Genomic DNA, 21,389 nt, shown 5'->3' on the forward strand with positions numbered 1-21,389 from the left:
CATTCAAATAAAGAGAGCCTGATAGGATTGGATATTTTGATAAACAGTAATCCTGGAGAACGTAAGGTTGGGCTGCTGGGCATCAAGGTTGTGAGGCAAACCGCAAACGTGTTTCTTGGAGGCGCATCAAGGGTGGTGAACAGATGAAGGGGTTAGGCCGGAATCACAAACGTAACTGTTGGCTTTTCAAAAAACATACGTAACTGTTTCGAACTGAGTTGACTTTACTGTAATTAACCCATAATGATTTCTACTCCCTCTATTTTAATATAGTTCAATTATAATATTTAATATGCATCTAGATATATATTATTTCTAGATACGTAAGAAAACTATATATCTAAAAAGTTAAAACAACCTATAATTTTAAAACCAAGGAAGTAATCTTTACCTACAATTAGAAATATCAGGAGGTTGGTAAGTTACATGAAGTCACGTACCTGACTGCATCATCCTCTGCATCGGAGAGGCGACTCTGATGAAACCGAAGATTGCTAAGGAGAGAGGAATACAGAGGAATATGATGTACTCCCTCCGTTTTAAAATATAGTTTATTTTAATTTTTTAGATTTATAAATTTTATTATGTATCTAAATTATTTCTAAATACATCACTATCTATATTTTGAAATGAATATTTTGAAATGAAAGGAGTACAAATTCAGACAGCAGCTCAATTAATGCTGAAGACTGCTGAACACAAGTAGAGAATGAATTGAGAATAAGAATTAAGTGCACAACAATGGTACGTTGCCAAAACTATATTTCATCAGCCGTGTGGAAGTTCAATTGCACGTGATGCGCTCTACCATGTGGGCCACAAAAGCTAATTTCTTCTCTACTTTTTTCCTATACGCTAGTACTCCTGCATACGCAATGTATACACACTACCTGAAGTTAGCATTTACAAAAGAACAAAATGAATCTGTTTCTGAAATGCCACATTGACCTGGGCCTTCCAGCATCATCTCGATCTACCATCTCTATTTAGTGTCTCCCAACAAATCTCCTGGCCACATTCATCACAGGTTGTCGTGCACCCTGCTTTCGTGCCATGGCTTCTTAGAGTCAGCAAGTGGGTTAAGTTGTTGCACTTCTTTTGGTTGTTTGAGTTAACCTTAGGTTGCTGCGGCTGCCGGCTTCTTGAAGCAGCCTTAACTGGCCGCACAAGGTTGGGATCTGTTGGAACCTTAGTCATGTTTGATTTTCTCTCGGGATCACGTACTGCATTCCTCAAAGCCTCCCACTCCGACAAGGCCATGTCTTGTTCCTCCTTTGTAAGCCTTTCTTCTTCATTTTCTTGGAGGAGAGCTTCATGTTCATGGTAACCTGCAATCCACCTGTAAATTCCAAAAAGATGTTACCCAACAAGCAGCTGCTTAGCATAGTTACATAGTCAAAACCAGAGAGCACACATTCATGTTAAAATATATATAAGCTGCAAGGCAATAAAGAGTGAGGAAATAAACAGACAAGACATTTCTGATTAGGTAAAAGACTAAATTCTAGGATTTATGTATACATATCATGGTATTCCATCAGTAGTATTCAGAAGTAAGGAAAGTCGTAGGATGAGCATTACCGAGTCTGTTCACTGAGTAGGTTCAGCATGAGGCTGTCCACAGGTTCGGAAGTTTCAATGGTGTTGGAAGTGGATGGCTTCTCAATCACGGTTGTAGAACCGTTCTCATTCTGTTCCATCAATTCCTCTTCACCAAATTCAAAAAGATGCAACATCTCTTCTTTGGAGATGGTTCTTGAAACTTGCTGTCTATCCACCACCCTTGCCGCGAGGCCTTCTTTTGTCACCTGTTAATACTCGATTAAGATGAGTAATTTTTCAAACAAGGATGGACCTTTATCTACCAGGTACAAGAGAATAGCTTGGATAATCCAAACTGAGAACTCCAGACCAGAAGAAGAAAAATACAGAATTACCTGCCGCTTATATATTTTCTCTTCCATTGTTCGATGTGCCATTAAGCGGTAAGCATATACAGGTTTGGTCTGGCCATACCTGGAAAGAATATTCCCACTGAATAAACAAATAATCGCATGTAAGTGCAACAAATGAGCAACTCAGGTGACAAGTTCTTGCCTCCAAACACGATAAATGGCTTGCAGATCATGTGTTGGATTCCAGGATCCATCCAGAAGAACCACACGATTTGCAGCATGAAGGTTAATGCCCAGAGATCCAGCACGAGTTGATATCAACGTGCATTTTACTCTTGCATTTTCAGGGTCGTTAAACATCTCCACAAGATTCTGTCGATCAGAAGATGGAGTGCTCCCATCAAGCCTGTTCAGCATGATACGGATATATGATATTTGCAAAATGAGACAGTCATAATGATGATAAACAACTCTAGTAAAAATAAATCACAAGAATAAAAAGTCTTTGCAGAAATACGTATCAACAATGATTGTATCCAAGCCTTTTGTTATGCCCATTGTTGCATTAAAAGATTATACTGTGATGCTAGAACTACTGAATATTCCAAAGAGACATGACAGCTTGCCCTAGGAAAAAGGAACATGAGGGGGTCTGGAATACCTAGAAGAGATAAGATAAAAATATAGATGGTTTTGGTTGAAGGAGTATGACACGATTGCGGATTTCTTAGTTCCTACCTGAAGCCCTTTTGCTGCATTTATGTTTTCTACAATATTTATAATGACAGATTAATAATTCCAAGCACTCCAGAGCTAAACAAAGCAGATGGCACCAAAGTGATAACAGTATCCTGGAACTAGCCAAATTGCAGATCTTTCAGGTTTCACAATAGTTTCATTCCCACATGAATCGGAAAGAAATACCATTTTCCAGACTCACAGTCCAGTTCCCGCTGGGCTTTTTCCCTAAGACCTATATTTTTAGTTTACAGGAACAAAGATCATACTGTTGGAAGGCCGTGGAATTAGTTGCATACAAAGCCTTAGCTCAAGGATCTTGTTGAAGCAGTAGGTTATGCACAGTTTATCTCAGAGTACGGGTGGTAATGGATCATGGCCCTAATGCCCCCTCACAATCCAACACATCCCTTAATCATACTTGCCTCAAAATAAAATATGAGCCCAACCCTTTTTGAGCCCAATCCTTATAATTTCTAGGCTAAATTTGTAGGCCCTTTACCAGCCCCTACTCATGAGCATGTAGACACAAAGTATAAGAACCAAAAGAAAACAGATAGTTGGGAAACTACCACACCAGCAACTGCAATGTTCTTGTATACAAAACAAAATCATCTGCGGAGTCATACCTATACCAATCCTTCCCTCGCTTCCAATGTTTGCCTTCTTTTCCTTTGATTTGCAATTTTGACAGATAAAACTCCACTAAATCCAGAGTGGTCAAGCTCTGGCTAAACACCAATACCTTGTCACCCAATTCAGAACTTTTTGACAGGATATCAAGGAGCAAAATCATTTTGCCACTGTAATCTGCCTCCATATAAGTATTCTCATCTAGAAGTTCCTCCCACCAGTTACTTTCCTACAATAAAAATAAAAAGTTAAAGAAAAGGCGTAATCAGAACCAAACGTTTAGTGCGTCATACAGAGTATTCCACCGCATAAGTATTTATTGGCACACTGATTTTGGATTAAGTTATTAATCATCCATAATGGCACATACATAGAAACCAGAAAGATGTCTAGTACACAGCTAGATACAATAGAAAAATTGTGCATGAAGTACCTTGGAGTACTATAGAATAGAAGTTTCAAATATTTTGCGCTTGATAAAGTTAAGTACCTCATTCACAAAGTTGCTTTTTTTGGACTGCTGATCAGCTCTATCCTTCTGCTTCTCTGTCAAAATAATAATAAAGTTTAGAACAGGTGTCTATCTCATAGGGGCTTCAAAAGTTCAAATGATAACACAAAGTACACTATGCAGATTGGCCAAACTCTGGTGAGTATTATAAAAAGTGGGATATAATAAATTACCTCCATTAGGCAAGTATGTTTCAGTATTATCATCACTTGAACTCTCATCCATCATAAAGTTCTCAACAGCATCCTCGCGACGCAAATTTCCTCTCTGTTCTTTAGCCATCTGGAGGAGCCCTGGATGATTCCATACCTACATTTCAACATAGTGTTATTATCTTAGTAATTGGTAAAGAAAAAGGAGCCTCCACTTTTAACCTCAAGGGCTAGAAATTATCACATCAATTCTAGAAAAAGAAAGTACCTCCAACAGTTATGATGAATCCAAATTATAATGGTCGAGGTTAATTTGATAAAGAAATAAAAAATTAATATGATATGGATGGCATTAGTGCCGAAATAAAACTGTTCTTTCTAAAAAGAATTACTGATCTCTCCCTGTACTCATCTACAATAATAGGATCAACTGTAGTTGGTATAGATTGATACCTTAATGAAACCATAAAGCACAGGCAACTATCTTGCTACAGCTCCACTCATGTGAAAACAACTAGACAGCAATTCCACCTTGTTTTTATCTAAGCAACAGCGCAAAGATGCAGGGTCATCATACCTGGGCTAATGTTTGGTACTTGGCAAAGAAGGAACTATGAGATTTTTCTGAATAACCACTACTTGAGAAACCATGAATATCCAAGAATCTTCTGTATAGCTTCCTCTGCAGCTGAGATAGCTTTACAGTAATAACAAAAACCTTCTTAGGTGGTAGATCATTCTTCAAAACATTCATGCTCATCCGCTGGACAAAACCTTTCAGTTGTTCAAACAAAATGTGTGATCGTTGGTTCATGATCTTTACATCGTCTGATGTTGAATTTGTGTGTTGCCCATTTTCAATGGGGTTCTGGAACCTGATAAGACATGACTTATTATTCCAAATTTCAATAAAATTACAGTGCATGTATAGTAGAACATTCATTTACCTGTTTCGGAATTCATGGCTACTCCCAAGAAAGCCTTCCCTGACAAAATCAACCATCTGCTCACAAGATTAAACCAAATTCATTGCCCAACCACTAGTATAAGTATAACATCATGATAATGTCAGTAATTGGACGAATAAGCAAACAAAACAGTAAAGATGCACTGCTTCTTACACAATAATATTCCATCAAATTATTCTGCAATGGAGATCCAGTTAACGCAATTCTTCTCTGTGTCGTTACTTGTTTCAAAGCCAGTGTAATGTCAGCCCTACGATTCTTTATCATATGTGCTTCATCGCATACAAGAATGTCTGGTCCACACTGGTAGTACAATGAACAGTGTCAAAACCCCACAGCTAACTTGTAATAAAGTTCGGAGAAACCATACTATATTGTAATGCATGCCATATTACCATAAAAGCATGACATTATTTGAACCTCAGAGCATAGCCATAAAAAGCCATCTAAGAGCAACATAAGAGCTTGGAACAATGGCAAAACAATAGCAAGAAACATGGAACATCACCTGCAAAGCATAAGCAATTTCGTTTGCAACATTTTTGTCCTTCACATGCTTTCCAAGGGATAAGTTCCTAAACGATGAATACCCGATGAGAAGCACTCCGCCTTTTACTCGCCATTTGGTTAGTAAATCTGGTCTTTTCACCCTGCAAAAACAAAGGTCAGAGGGAGTCTTCCATCCTAGTAGATAAAGATTATTATAGGAACCATCACGTCACAAAATTCATAGTAATAGTAAAACCATACTCCCATGTAACCAGAGGGGGGAAATGCATGGCACCATACATAAATAATGGAATCATACAATGCAATGAAAAAAATGCCAAAATAATGCAATATAGAGAAGGACAATAAACCTTGGTTGAACTTGAGGCTTGATCCATAATCATGCAAATGTTCATAGAACCATTTGACCCAGTAAGATTGTTAGAAGATCGCACTAAAAGCTACTTAAAGAAGGTTAAAGAAACAAGCCAATAAAATAAAAGAACATTTAAGTAAAACTTAGATGAGCTTTCTTCTTTTATAAGTGTTGCCCACAAATTCAAGAAAGGCAATCAGAATGAGATCCTGGGAATGACCCTATCCAATTCATGATCAAAGGCACCCAATACAAGCATTAAAGTGTATATAATATATCCAACAACCTTCAAAGTTCCAAGATTCCCAATATAACAAAAAAATTTCAAACACATTGGCCTAATCAAGGACCTTGAGATTCTAATTAGAATTAGAATATGAACCAATTTTTCAGGTAGAACTGCAGCAGGTTGCATAAGTTTTTACAGGACTGAAGCAGCTTTTATAGAATGTTTGTAGTTGAGTTGTATTACTCATGATAGTCGTTTTGATGTCATGTATTGTACTACTGTTTAGGACTTGCATGATTTATCTTCTTTCCTAACTAAGCATATGTATTACATATGTTGTTTTGGACAGGGTGCAGGAAATTCTTCAAACTTTGGCTGCTGAAGGAAAATATATAGTGAAAACAAAAATAAGAGGCTATTTGTTAAAATTTCATCTTGTAGACACGCCATCTCCAATTCAACATACATTTGTACAAACATGGATTTTTAATATATGCGCCATACAATCAGAAGAGTTCCCCCCCCCCCCCCACATACTTTTTCATCAAGAACATCATGCACTTCCATACTCATTAATGGCACAAAATGGCTCTAGTTACAACTTTAGCTGTGTGTATAACATAATGCAACAAAACAAGAAATTTATCCTCACCTCGCAACATCTTCCAACATAAAAACACGAAGAGGCTTCAGTTCTGCTGGACGCCATCTGCTAAACTCTTTCCTCCAGTTATGAAGAACATTAACAGGGGTAACAATAAGTGCTGTGCGCAATCCCAATTGAGCACATTTCATAACAGTGTAGAGGAATGTAATAACCTGCAAGGTGCAAACGAACAAAGATAAGAATGTAACTCCCATTATGTCATGTAATGGAAGTGAAGCATGCAAAATAAAAGTTACCATGCAGTAACCTTACAAATATAAGAACCAACAAGCCCACCAGTACAAGTATAAAAATTGAAGTTGATTGACATGCACGGTCTAGCTCCAGCACATAATTGATTGCCATATGAACATGTAGTTGTAGCATACAACAAATGGATAACTCTTAGGAAAATGTATGTTTAAGCCAACACAGACCTGAAAGGTTTTCCCAAGGCCCATATTATGCGCCAAAATGCAGCCGAGACCTTTATCCCCGGATTTCACCTTTTTAACAGATTGAATCACATTTTCCCACATAAACCTTATTCCTTCTACCTGCAATATCATAAATTCAGTCAGATTCAGATATGGGCGCTCCTGTACTGGTTGTTATTGTTGGTGCGAGAGTAGCAGCATAGCACTTGACAAGCAGTTGATTCCCCCTCATTAAGTCATCATGTGTTCAGGATTCCTTTTTGAATGTTTCAACATGCAAACACATTATAACTTAGCAATTTTCATCTCTCAGTCCTATTAATTTGATTTAATTACCAAGAAGAATAAGCAAGAGAGGAATTCTTGACCGTGCAGACCTGATGAGGCTTCAGTTTAGAAGACATGCTGCTTGGAATCCTAACAGGTTCCTCATCTTCCTCCCTGGCAAGGTTGACTATATGCTCATCCCCAGCATCCTCTAAAGAGACTTCCAATGGGACTCTGAAGGAAGTATTCTCATTCCTTAACTTGCTGGCAGATTGCTCTTGCATGGACTTCAAATGGTCTTGCCTTGCCTTCAAAATAATGATAAAGTTACAGCCTAGATAAGACAGCTTCAGGCAACAATATATATAAAATAACGATACAAGACTGAAAGACCGCAAACCTTCTCCATTGCAATTTTGCGCTTAGTTTCCTCGCCAAGTTCTGTATCATCCATAATTCTTCTAATCCTCTTCTTCATTCTTCGCTTGCTGATGACAGGTTTAAGCAATGACCAGAAGCTCAGCTTTGGTACACTAAATAAATTAAGAGAAAAGATCATACCTAACAGGACCATTGTTTTCCGGTCCAGAAAGCTCTGGGTTGCTGGTCTCTGAATCAGAAGATTCAACACCACAGAGGGCCTTGTCACATTCAGAAATTAAAATTTCCAGTTGACTGGGTACACAGCAGCAACACTGCCAACCAGTGGCTTTAGCTTCTGATGAGCATTCTTCACCTAAATTCTTTGACAAACAATTTGTACAGAAAAGCAGCTTACAAGAACTACAACTTTGAAGTAGTTCGCTTTGTGCACACCAAGTGCAATAACCACCAGATACAGGATCCTGCACAAATGCAAACAGCACCTCTGAGAATTTATTAACGCCTAGTTCAAGACATCAGAAGTCAGACCAGATTCTGTCTAAAAGTTCAAAACTATCTACATTAAAGAAGGTAAGCATTCACCTCAAGACGATTCTTCTCTATCACAAGAAATCTGCATGGTCCACAAACAGTAACATCCAGTACTGGGTGGCGATGCACGTCAGAGGCATTCAGCATTTCAGCGCAAATAGTACATTTGAAAGCTTTAGGCAAACTTTTATCACTGAGCTTAGGGCTTTGTGATGGGAAGAGATCAAGATCAATGATATCAACCACCTTTTCAACTCTTGCTGAGCTACATTCCCTATCATTTTGTAAAGCTGGCTTGCTATCTATCTGCATCTCATCATCACTTTCTATTATCACAGTTTTCAGTCTCTTCTGGAAAAGCTCATCATCATCTTCACATGTGCGCTTCAATATCTCAATAGAAACTTTGTTTTCATCAGTTTTAAGCTTTTTAGATGAAGGAAGGTCACTTTCCGCACCCAAAATAACATTTTCTGATAGAGGAGGCTTCTCATGGCATGATGAGACCTTACCGAGGTTCTCCTGCAAAACAGGAAAGGCTGGATTAGATGCAAGAAATTTACCGACAAATCACAGACCAATCATCTATGTGTCAGGAAAGGCTGGATTAGATGCAAGAAATTTACCGACAAATCACAGAACAATCATCTATGTGTATTTATAACAAATTAGTAGACTTTAAAGACCAAACTATTTATCTTTAAATAAGTACCTTAGTGCCCCTCACCCTTTTTCCTTTCGAACGACGCTGCAGGCAATTCATTATTTTTGCATCATCCTCTTCCTTCACCTACATTAATGATATAACTTAGTTTCCCAATAATCAAGGAAATACACCAAGGATACCCCTATTAAAAACCTATCTCGTGCTACTAGAAACCCAACAGCTAAACTAGAAGTAGTGGCAGTAAATTCTGCAGTTGGGTTACAGTGGTGTTACCAATACCAGCAAGCTCGCCCAAATTTGCTAGTGCAACCAGTAAGAAAACATAACATGGGTGGCTGCACTTCAAGAAGGGGTTATATGCTCTGAATCTCTGATTTTGTGGGTCAAGCAGTCCAAACAAGAGAGCTTGTTGCTGCTAGTTTAAACTAGACAAGTGTGTAAGTACAAGCGCTAATGAATCTTTCCTATCTTTTTTTACATTATTTGCTGAGACCTGATAGATGATGCTGATTACAGGTTTATAAATAATCTGATGATGTCACTGCAATCTGCCAAAAAAACATTGACGTGGCTGCCAACGGTGTGAAAACCAGGGATGAAACTAAGAAGAAACTATTAGACCACACTTTGATACATAGGCATTCATATACTGGGAATAAGAAATAATGTGAGAAGCAGGAGTGGAAATAAGGCATACACAAGATCAAAGCAGCAGCAACAGGTCCACAGGCTGAAATTAACAATAGGTGCACTAGAGCAAAACCAGTGGCATGTTTGCAGTTTTAACTAATTAGTAGAGCTACTTTAGTAGTCTAAGCTGACCTTTCGGTACTTCCTTCTCTGTTCCTCAGAAAGCTCTACTTCATCTACACCTTTTATATCATCAAAAACACCGTCAACTTCAGCTATCTCCTCCACCTAATGATAATGAAGATTTAGAAAGGAAGAGACATTATTGGAAAAATACATGACATGTCAGTTATCTAAAAGTATAATGGTTTATAAAGATTGACTGAAAATCATTCTCTATTTATTTGTTTTTATATTGACAAAGAATGTAAGGAAGAGACATTAACTCCCAGGGTGTTGAGTAATGACAAGTACTTCTCTTTCTAAAAGTAATATAGCTCAAATGGTCTACTAAAATTTGCAAGTACTTCCAGCTCATCACGGTTTATCTTTCAGTAATATTATTTTCACTAGAACTACACTTTCTGTACATGTTATTTTGAAAGATGAAAAGCATGACTGCATGGACATCACGGTGACATTCTACTAAAGATGAAATACTAAAATTGGTCAATGTTAAACAGGATCAGTAGGCATTGTGTGTATGAGAGTTCCCAATACAATAGAAAGTTGTATGCTCTTTGTCCTAGTCTTGTCCAACCGCTTTGTCCTAACATTGCGTGAAAAAAGCACTTAAGTTTGCAAACCAGGCACTTTAGCTAGAAATTAAAAAAAAAGAACATGGAATTAAGGAAATAGGGTAGGATAAATTTCAAGAATTCCATGAATTAGGATAATATATAGTATAATGGTGACATCACAAAATCAGAGAAACCAATGAGTTGAAGTGGCACCTCGTCAACTCCAGGAAACTGGAGACCTAATGCAGCAGCTTCCTGGGGGGTACTTGCAAGATAAACCGATGCCCAGTTACTGCTACCAAAAGTATTTCCAGCATTCTCCTTAGATTTAATAAGTTCATTGAATGAACTCCAACTTTCCTCAATAGAATCACCATCCCCAACAGGAACTTTTCCAGCAAGAAAGCCGCTAGCACCTTCCTCCAGTAACCTCCCGTGTTTTCTGATTCAAGCAGGTATAGCAAAGCTGAGATTCATAAAATAAACACAGAAACAACCAAATTTTAGCCCCAAAGTTACCTCCTTGCAGGTCTGCAAGACTGGAGGTATTCATCAGCCTTTTTAATGGATAGGTTAGCTTCTTCAGGCACTTGAGATCCAGCCCAATGGGCCCTCCTCTTCCATGCTTCAGTTTCACAAACATCTGGAACTTGACTTTCAATTGACTTATAGAGTCTGGGAAGTTCAACTCCAGCAGCATCAAGTTGTTCCTGCATTGCAAAAAAAATGCAAAATTTATCTTCAGCCTAATGCATAATGTGGGATTTTTTTAAATAATTTTCCAACAGAAATAAAAAGCACATACCAATTGACGTGGGAATAAAAAAATATGTATCGATTTGAAATAACCAGCCTTATAGTCTAATACAGAACCAGTACAGAAAAAAAAAGGGCTGCCATTTTGTTTGTGAGTAGCAAGCCAAGTCCTCCAACAGAATAAGTACAAAACAACTCCAAAGATAACAGAAATGCAAGTGACATCATTCTTCATAGAAAGACAGGTCATTTTGGTTCATCACTAAATGTTCATATGCATTTATACAGTACAAGAATTCAGGAAAAGCGTACATCTGGGACAGCGCATACAGTTGGAAGTAACTCAAGCATAGTCACCGAAGTTCCCGGGCCGACGGATCGAGGAACGAGGAATGGGGAACGGGGAACAGCACTTGGGATGTATTTTTACACTGCGGGAACGAAAATGTTCCCGCGTTCCCATCCCGGAACAGCGTTCCGTTCCCCGGTGACTATGAACTCAAGTAAGTAATAGTGTACCATGGACACACCAAAACACTATCCTATTCAAGGAAAAACATTACCAGCAGAATGGAACTACGTGTCTCCAGATCATCAAGTTCATTTTCCCATTGCATCTGGAATTGCTCCATCTCAGTTGACACAGCTGATTCTAACTACATATATTAAAGAAATATATCAGTGTATAGAAAGATAACAATTAAGGATTACAAATTACAAAATAAATTTGAACATGTTTAAAACCTCATCTCCTTGAAGCCTCTCGGATAACTCCAATCTTACTTCAGTTTCAATTTTGTCCAGTGACTCCTTTTCAAGTGATTCTTGCGCTTCCGCTGCCTAAGAGTTGCCAAAAACACAATTAGTGAAATGAAAAATTTAAAGTAAAAGAAAGGTACGCATAAAACAGAAATGATTACTTTGCTCTCAACTTCAAGAAATTCATAAACCAATTCTTCAACTTCTTCCTCAGTTAGAGGTACCTGTTAGAAAATCAAATTTGAAAAAAAAACCCAGAGAGAGAGAGAGAGTTACAGAATACTATTTAACTTCGAAATAAAACTGCTAAATTCTAATCCATCAAATTTTTAAACTGCTAAAAGAAACTACATTGTAGTTAATAGTAAGTCTTACTACCATAGAAAAGGTATCAATGATATATTACATCATATCAGAAAACAATAAAATAAAATAATTATGGCTAATAACAGTTTCCAAAAATTCCATGTCAAGTTGCAATATCTAGTTTTGTTACCTTTATTGAAAGTATCTGATATTAATACAAACAGAACTTCACAGAACTTAAGTAGGCCACCCCAGATATTGAAATAGTTTATTAGATTCACACACCTCAGTGTCTATCTCAGATGCTGAAGCTTGTTCATTATCTGATTCGCGGAGAAAGAATTCATATGAGTCAGCCTCTGAATCATCATCAGTAATGGATGTTTCTTCATCATTCACATTATTGTCCACTGTTCTGCACACAGGCTCCTTATGCTCCTTATAGAGATCGTCTCTTATGTTAGTTTTTGCTCCGGCTTTATTTTCATCACTTTGGGAGTCAATAATTATTATATCATCATCTCCATGTTGTCCATTTGGTTGAACAGATTCCATCTTTTTCAGCTTGCCATCTGACAGTATCCCATCCTTATTCATAGTTAGTATTATTATACCACTTACTTCTACAGAAACATATCTCAATCCATCTTTGCGTACATGAACTACTTTACTGCAAAACAAAATATAATACGAGAGCAAAACCAATGAATAAGCAAAACAAATAATGTGTATTTGCACAGGTACCAAATAATAAAAATAACAGCAAAAAAGGGTATGTCGACAACAGAAATTAACACAAATGCAGTTATGTAGGTTTCACTGAAGTGTTAATGAATCAGGACCCTGTTTACTGCTGAATTTAACGTACTGAAACACAAATACCTGTTACCTAGATGAATTAAATCATATTCCCATTCAATTAACTTCGATGCCATATAAAAGCAACCTAGAACGTGTACTGGCTTAAACTGCAGAACGGCACTACAGCAAATGGAATGCCTTCAAGAAGTACTGTCTAATCACAGCACATTAGCATAATTCTCAAGAACAATGATAGGAAACCCAGTTAGCATATGGATAACATGACATGGTAACTACAAATTATACTACCCTGCAAGTTCAGCAGTAGTCTTTGTATGCTAGCTAGTCAAACTCGTAAATGTTTAATTACTCGTGATAGTGCAGCATTATCCCCAACCTAACAGGTCCGGTTTGTTATTATTTTCCAACGTACAGAGCAAACGCCTAATTTGGTAGAACTCCGTATAAAATGAACATTCTACCATCTCCTTCGTCAGCAGGAACAACATTGCTGGGCTACAGAAATGTTTGTACCGATGCAAATCGTTTCTCCTTTTTTTCTCTCAAAAGGAGAGGCAATGCACTGCCGACGGTTTGCCTGCCCACCCAGAAGAACTGAACATTTCGGAGGACCAAACAAAACCCACACGACAAGGCAACGATGGAGTCGCTCCACCGCAGAAAGTCACGCCGTACCCAACCAACGCCAAAACCCAGAATCAGCGCGGAGGACTTGACGCGGGGATGGGGGGTTTCACACTTGCTCAGTTCAATCTGACCCCCCAAAGTCCTCCCAAAGCAAACCGCGCCCGCATTCCCGCGCCCCCAGTTGATAAACGACGAAGCCCCGCGGCACCAACCAACCACGATCCCCCGCGCGGCCCAAGAGGAAGACGAACAGCAAAAGCAACAGCGAACCAACCAACCACAGTTTACTCACCACACCAGCGAGCGAAGAGGCCAACCAAAGCCCGGAGCGGATCTCCGCCCCGCCGGACCGGGAGAGCGGCGGCGCGGGGCCGGGGAGGGAGCGAACGGCCGGCCGTGTCGCGGTCGCCGGGAATGGCCTAGGTTTTGAAAATATTTTTAGGGCGTGCGTGATGGAAAAGGTGGTCTCACTGGGGGCGGGGTTTTGTTTGTGGAAATAGAATGTTTCTTCACTCAACCGCTGATGAGTGATGATGATATCCCCCTCTCCCTGGCTCCCTCCTCGGCTCGGCTCGGCTCCTTCCTGAGCAAATCCAGTCGGAGAGATCCGGAGGCGACACGAGTCGCAGGAGCGGAAAACTTTTGACGTTTTACCAAACCAAAAAATACAGCTCCGTGAAAAGGGGGAGGGAGTGGCCGGTGGCCGGGGGAGAGAGATTTTTCTGTTCTTTTTTGACTGAAGCGGAGGGAGATTTTGGCCTCGATTCTTGTGACGGATTTCGAATTTCGAATCTGCTGTCCCCTGCCGTTGCCGGATCGGCGCTGTGACAGTTCATGTAATTGTAAACTAGGTATATTATTTATAGTGTGAAATATGTGCTTGTTAGTGTAAAGCTTGTGTGTGTTTATGTGAAGCTTTTAAAAACTTAAATACAAATAAAAAGGGTATTTTTATAATTACGGAAAAATCTAGGGTTATTTTTGCAAAATATAATTGGATAGGAGGTAACTTCAAAATAAGTGAAGGGTAGTTTTGAAAAACGTTTTTCTTACTTTATCCCTGTAAAAAAATAATAAAATAATAACATAATATAATAATAATAATAATAATAAATATAAAAATATGTATATATCCAAAAGTTTCATTTAAAATGTATGTGTTAAAAAGTGTAAAAAGGTGAATTGTAAAAGTAACTTTCAAAGTTACTAAGGGCTAAAGTGTAAAAAGATGCAAGTCATCATGACATGTCTATCCACTCATTATGACATGTCTATCCACTCATTATGACATGTCTATCCAGTCATCATGATATGTCTATCCAGTTATTATGACATGTCATAAATAGGTCAAGTCATCATGATATGTCATAAATGCTCGCATTTAGGTCCTAAATATTATGAAATTTACAGCCTTTAGGACAAAAACCTTGTGATCCTAATTTTAGTCCAAGGTTTTAAATTAACACTTCATTCTTTGAGTTTTTGAATTTAAACTCTAAAACAAAGTTGTAGGATTTGAAAAGTTGCACAACTTTTATTTTAAACACTTTTTCATTTGAATTCTAGAATAGTAGGAAAACTTAGTTTACAATGAGATCCCTATATTTTCTGTAATTGCAGAAAAGTCTCTGGATGCATCCCACTTTGCTTCCTCTTCTATTTCTTTTCTGCAAGCTCTGCGCTACCGCTTGCCGCCTGTTGTGCCGTGCCTTATCCTCCTCCTCCTATTTAAGCCCGCACACTCCCTTGCTCTTTTGCTCTCGTCCTCCTCTTCCTTTCCTTCCTTCTTGTGTTCTTCGAACAGCACCATTTGCACCACCCGTCGCCATGGCCGCCCGTGGGGACTTCCCCTCCGGCCATCCTCCACTGCCCCGCTACAATTCTTTGCATTCCAGGCTGCCTCGCCTCGCCCTGCACCTGCTCTGCTTCTCCTAGAGCCAAGTCGAGCCCCTGCCCGCGCACTAGTGGCACCACCGCATGCCATGGCCGCCGCCGCCCCTGTTCGCCGTGGACAGCCATCATCAGCCCCTCCCCGCTCTCCAATCGACCCCGCTGCTCGCTTCCACACGGCGCATCCCCGACTCCACCCCGGCGCAAACCCCTCACCAGACCGTCCCACTGACGCTCGCCGACGACCTTCCTTTGCCGCCCGTTCGGCCTCGCCGTCAACTCGCCGGTACAGGGCCCCTTCACCCCGACCAAGGGCACCAGCAGCACCACACCAATCTATAGAAGCTCCTCGACTACTTCCCCGCCAACCTTCGGCATCCCAGCCTGCAGAACGCCGTGCCGCCATCGCCGCCGGTAAGAACTCGAGCCGCCCCACCATCGACGATCCCCTTTCACCCCCTCTTCGCCCAAACTAGGTACTGCAATCGCATCTCCACATCCCCACGGTGCTCATGCGCGCCCTATCGATCCATGTTCGTCGGCCCCTCACCGGGAACACTGACGCGCCGCCACGGCCGCCGCCATCTCTCGTCGCCGGCCCTGCTACGTCACTTGTCCGGTGCACATCACCCACCCGTGAGCACAGTAGATCAAGTAGATCGTGTAGGACAAGTTATTCCCCGGCCAAACCCTCATCGCCAGCGAGAACACGCCGATCAGACGCCGCGGCCGTCGTCTTCCCCCGGTAAGGACCCAATTGTAATCTAGGTTTATGTATTAGGGTCCCATATGCAAGAAACCGAGGGCCTCTCTGCGAAACTCTTTTATTATTCCAAGTGTGCAAAGCAGCTAACTTGTAAAATTCGTAGAAATTGTAGAAAATTCAGAAAAATGCCAAACCAGTTTTGTTGGAATCCTTAAGTAAAATTCGACTACTTTTATTTAGGAAGTTTGAGCTGTAGGTATATATTTTCAGATGTAGATTAAATATTAGGAAATGAGTGTTTTATTTGTATCTCATGATATATGCATGTGTTGTAGCTGATTTTTGGAACTTAGGTTGTATGTCCATGTGTAGCTCTGTGTAAAAACCTTGAGTTCTTTACTATTCAATTACTTAGAAATTCGAGTACTTTTGTTGTATGTTGATGCAATGCTTAGATTTTATTTAAGGATGTTTCCGTTAATATTTATTTCTGAAATTTATACTCTAACTTCCTTTTTGCATGTGTAACCCATAGTAAAAATATTAGGATTAATATTAGGCTATACACCAAATTATAAATTTATGCTTATTTTCAAAGAAAACTCATAAACAATAGCTCTAGTTCATGAAAAATTATGAAAATATTTTAAGGTATTGCTCTTGAATAGTGTAACCTGTTCACAAAATTTTAGAACAAGATCTTGTGTATATCTACAGTTATAAACAACTCTTAATCTGTTAGTACTATTTTTGTTTATTTTGTGGCACAGTTTCTGTAAAGATAAAATCTTGATAAATTCACAGTAGTTTAGTTATAGGACCATAATTACCTAGTACAAATTTCAACCCCAGTATTGCAGTAGTTTGATCTATAAAAATGATTCATGTTTTGCACATGATTTACTTACCTTATTTACTCTAATTTAGTTGATGCATAAAATATTCTGAAAAATTTAGGATATTTTTTTTCTGATAACTCTTTGTATCCTAATTTAAATGGTATTAGAATCCATTTCTAACTTAGGACTTATCTAATTAATCAAAAGCTATAATTCTTAATTAGTAATAATCTAAATTCTTTTAAGAAATAAGTTAGCTTGTTGTGCAAAGTTAATAGTGATGTTTAATGTACTTAATCTGGTTGTATAGAATAGATTGGTCTCAGTTGATTCTGTATAGCATAATAAGTTTGATGCCAAACTTATCTATATATTAGTGGTTGTTAGTTATAAACCCTGATTATGAAGATACAATCAAACTAATCCTAGTTGTTTTACGCAGTTAAACATGTTGTTTAGTGTAGCTAATTAAGTTAATCTATACTCAATAAATGACTACCTAGTAGAAGAGTGAATGATATGTTTGGTACATAGCATGTTTTTCATTTTGCATTGTTGATAAGTCTGATAGTGTTAGCTTATAATTTAGTGGTGTTAAATCAATTTACCTAAAAGTATGTATTACAACTTGTATGCCATACTGATGTGATGCAAAATATTTTTGTGGTAGATCTGTATGATGTTTAGTAACCCTTTTCACACGAGTGCTCGTGCCTTTGCCCTTGTCTTGATTGCAATCTTGTTAGAGCCCCTTCCTATAAAGATCCTGGTTATGCCTTGTGTATCGACTGCTTAGTCAATACACCTTTGTGCTATGCTTCAGCAATCGGCTGCTAGCTCAGCCGATTTTTGTTAAGCATGACCCTATCGGCCATATGCCTTTTGGCTACGCGTCTGTAAGACACCCATCGGCTATATGCCTACCCACCACACGCCTTCTTTAGCTGCACATCTATCGGCACAAGCCTATCAACCATATCCTCTTCAGTCTAGTTCCGCACTTGTGGTTCCATCAGCCTAGACCAAGTTTAGTGTTCTGTTCCACCTGGTTCTTGTAGCAAGTTCGGTTTAGATGACCCCGGCCATTGGCTGTACGTCAATTGATTGTTGTACTGACGTAATCAAGCCGATGCAACCACATCTAGTTATCTAGAATAATACTTAAGCACATCTTAGTTAGGCCCAGTTATTACAAAGTAGGACAATCAGCTACACGGCTGATATGACTCAGTAAATATAGGAGAACATTAAGGGTAAAAACCAGCTACACAGTCCAAAGTACACAACCCTAGATCAGCAAGTTAGAACAGTAAGAGTCTCTGTTAGTTACGGCCGATATAGCTTTAGCCAATCAGCTAGCACCAGTAGACCTCCAATCGGCTAGACCTGATGCACATGAATCGGTTAAGGCCAAGGCCAATGCACCAACCAATCGGATAGACCAAAAATATGCTGATAATCCAATCGGCAAGATCCTTCCATTTTCTGTCCTTGAAGCACTGTACCTTCAACGTTCCTCTCCATATCAGCCGATTTGACCTCAGGTGAACCCAAATCGGCTAATCTTTTTTGCTCATATACAGAGATCGCTCCTGCCGATTTCTCTTCCAAACAGAAATCAGCAGATTTCCTAAAACTGTATAGATAGCTCCCTCCTTTGCCAATTTTATTAGCTGAACCCCTTTTGTTTCCAATCGGCTCTGTGGTAATCCTCAACATGTAACCAATTTTAATCAGTTGTCTAAGTAAAGCTCTACCCAAGTTAGTTTCCGATCTTTTTGATTGTTATGTGAGTAGTATGTTAAATGAGTGTTGGATTGCAACTTTATTGTAAAGAAAGATAGTTTTATGTGCACACTTTGAATCTAATGTTGCATTACATGTAGATACGACTACTTCCGCAAATGGTACCTACGAGATCTCTCAGAAGTCTGTAGAGGATATTTCTGAAGACCAAGTGAATGTCACCAAGGGATTATCTGAAGCCCCGAACCAAAGTTCGGAAGATAATAATACTAACATCCCTGACTCCAGCCCCACCAGTAAAGACAAGCCCCGGTGCATAACCCAGTATTTTAAATTACTACATTATGCAATCTTATACTTATAAATTATATCCTGCATTAAGTCTAGGAGTTAAAATGGAACCTTAGATGCATTGATGCTAGAAACCTATATAATGTGCCTGAGTCCATATCGGTTAGATGCTCTGCTAATAGGACCAGTAGAAGTCGAGTGATTTCCTGTCACTCGCACGATATAGGAGTTGAATGTTTACTATCTTGCAATCACTATAAGGATCATGGACGGGATCATGTGCAGTAACATGACCTGGAAGTTTACCCCGTCTGTGTGTAATAAAAGTTGATAAGGTCGCAGTGTGTGGTAGTGGTGGCTAAGCGTTTGAAAGTACTAGCCACATGCCGCGAAATATGGTAAACGGTAAGCCTAGTAACCGATCGGCCCGGCAAGTGGACATACCTCCCACCACTCGTAATTTGGTTTTTCTCACGCACTGACGTGCGGGAGTACGTTCCGCGCAGCGGACAGAAATACGGTCATGTAGTCGCGCTACAGACGTATGTCCTGCACAATTGGTGTGCGTACGGTCCTACAGTCGCTTGTGGTGGCCTTGTTCCACAACCCGGAATGAAAGGCGAACGGTTGCTTCAGAACAACCTTTTGGTGTTCCAAGTGTGTGAGTTAGGTTTGCCTTGCAAGGTTTGGAAATTCGATTCAGAATTGTCCGTTTCTCACGAAGATTGAGACTACTTATTCCTTCTGCCACATAGAGTAAGAACTGTAACTATTCTTGGAATAATCTTGATGGATGCCAATCTCTATTGTCTAGTATAGATACTTACTTAGAATGGTTAATGAAACTAGAATTTGAAAGCTAAAATGTGAAAACTAATTCACACTCCTTGTTGCATTTTCCGCTGAAATTAAACCCAGAACTATTTCAAGCCTTCATAAGTCTAGTTACATGGCTAAGTATAACATGAGACGGGTAAGTCTTGCTGAGTATTAGTATACTCAGCCTTACTAGTTATATATTTTTCAGGTAACGTCTTTGAAAACTCTACTCTTCCTTTGTCTTGGCCCTGTGCTCTTCCAGATGGTTGGTCCGTGGAATGGGATCCATCTCCGGCCAACACTGATGATACCGAGTGATGTCGTGCCCGGGCTTAGCATGACATTCATCTTAACGATGTGTTGTAAATCGTCGCGTTTGTTTTCCGCTGCCAAGAACCTTAATTTTAACGGTTTGTAATAATTTTACTAAATGTAAAACTTAGTACTACTTTTGAAAACTCTTGTAATATAATTTTTTGTGATGTAAAATATGAGGGTGACTGTATCTCTGGACTCACCTTCGTGTGAGGTAACCTTATTCGATCCCGGAAGTTAGGTGGTTTCATCGGAATTCTACCCGACAGGCCAAGAGGTTACACCGATTGAAATACGTTGGAGCCCTTGAGAGAGGACTTGCGTATTTGAGCCGGTGTAATTCAGGTTGGTTCTGCCACAGGCGTTCGGTGAAAATAATTTTTATTTTTCGCGCCATATTGTGGTTGGAGGAGCACCACCAGCAAAAACCACACGTCTTTTCATAATTTTCTTGTGAAAATATTTTTTATATTTATATAATATAGTAATTAATTACCCAGGTCTATCCAGATCCTCGAATCTAGTCAACAACCTAAAAAAATTATTATATAAAAATTATTGTGAAAATATTTATATAATATCGTGGTTGCCGTTACACCCAGATCAAGATGTAACCTCTCATACGAGATTGCATTTCGCAGGATCCTTTAAACACGGACTGCTTTCCCCTCTATCTTGGAAACTGCTTTTCATATACTTTCACTTGCCTTGGTCATATACTTTCACTTGCGGCGGCTAGATTTTCTCACGTGGCGGGATGACTCACCTCTAGCTCCACCTCCATGTATTTATAGAGCATGCTAATTGGCTTTCACATCGTAGGCCCTAATAAAACTATGATCCCTCATGGATCAACATCCTCTGGACCTTTTAATTCAATTTATTTATGATTATCTTTTAGACACATCATCGATAATTTGGCACGGATTTCACTGTTTCCCCACCTTTTGGGCACTATGACGGCTCCTATGAGCCGGTGACTAAAGAATGTTTTTCTAGTTTCAAAACTTTTTTTGTGAGCTATCGGGATAGAGAGTCGGAATTGGGACAATCATGCCAATATAGGGTATAATTCTAAATTGTACGTGCTATAACTAGCCAAGCAGGGCAAGTGTCTAACGGGCTTGCAAAATCGCTGGCAGACCGGACCGTCATTCCATTTCAATCTCACGTCAGAAATGGGCCCTGGATCCAATCTATTCGTTTCGTGGGCTGTGTTC

At 39.4% G+C, this 21,389-nt stretch overlaps 1 protein-coding gene across 4 annotated transcripts; it reads right to left on the minus strand.

Moving 5' to 3' along the window:
- Positions 1-727: 727 nt before the first annotated feature.
- On the minus strand, positions 728-14,048 carry LOC112875522 (protein CHROMATIN REMODELING 20). 4 transcript variants are annotated; one of them, XM_025939401.1, is made up of 27 exons: positions 13,856-14,048; positions 12,400-12,784; positions 11,970-12,032; positions 11,794-11,889; positions 11,613-11,705; positions 10,813-11,003; positions 10,507-10,735; positions 9,746-9,841; positions 8,969-9,046; positions 8,308-8,778; positions 7,903-8,186; positions 7,742-7,829; positions 7,452-7,649; positions 7,075-7,194; positions 6,644-6,810; positions 5,406-5,547; positions 5,051-5,200; positions 4,877-4,932; positions 4,507-4,804; positions 3,951-4,086; positions 3,757-3,812; positions 3,263-3,495; positions 2,098-2,301; positions 1,938-2,016; positions 1,582-1,808; positions 1,117-1,339; positions 728-1,040 (listed from the first exon to the last, which is right to left on the minus strand). In XM_025939401.1, the coding sequence occupies exons 2-27, from the start codon at positions 12,709-12,711 to the stop codon at positions 987-989; spliced, it is 4,344 nt and encodes a 1,447-aa protein (XP_025795186.1). In that variant the 5' UTR covers positions 12,712-12,784; positions 13,856-14,048; the 3' UTR covers positions 728-986. The 4 variants fall into 4 exon arrangements, with proteins under 4 accessions (XP_025795186.1, XP_025795183.1, XP_025795185.1 ...); XM_025939398.1 differs by having other exon boundaries at positions 728-1,339; XM_025939400.1 differs by having other exon boundaries at positions 964-1,339; positions 12,400-12,686; positions 13,861-14,048.
- Positions 14,049-21,389: the final 7,341 nt, after the last annotated feature.

This window comes from Panicum hallii, chromosome 9, assembly GCF_002211085.1.
Source record: "Panicum hallii strain FIL2 chromosome 9, PHallii_v3.1, whole genome shotgun sequence".
In the NCBI taxonomy this organism is placed as follows: domain Eukaryota; kingdom Viridiplantae; phylum Streptophyta; class Magnoliopsida; order Poales; family Poaceae; genus Panicum; species Panicum hallii.

Coding starts and splice junctions, on each gene's coding strand:
- LOC112875522 (XM_025939398.1), bottom strand. CDS start 12,711: ATGAATAAGGATGGGATACTGTCAGATGGCAAGCTGAAAAAGATGGAA. Junction 8,187..8,307: donor TAGAGAAGAATCGTCTTGAG/GTGAATGCTTAC, acceptor GCATTTGTGCAG/GATCCTGTATCTGGTGGTTA. Junction 1,809..1,937: donor AGAAAATATATAAGCGGCAG/GTAATTCTGTAT, acceptor GAGTATTAACAG/GTGACAAAAGAAGGCCTCGC.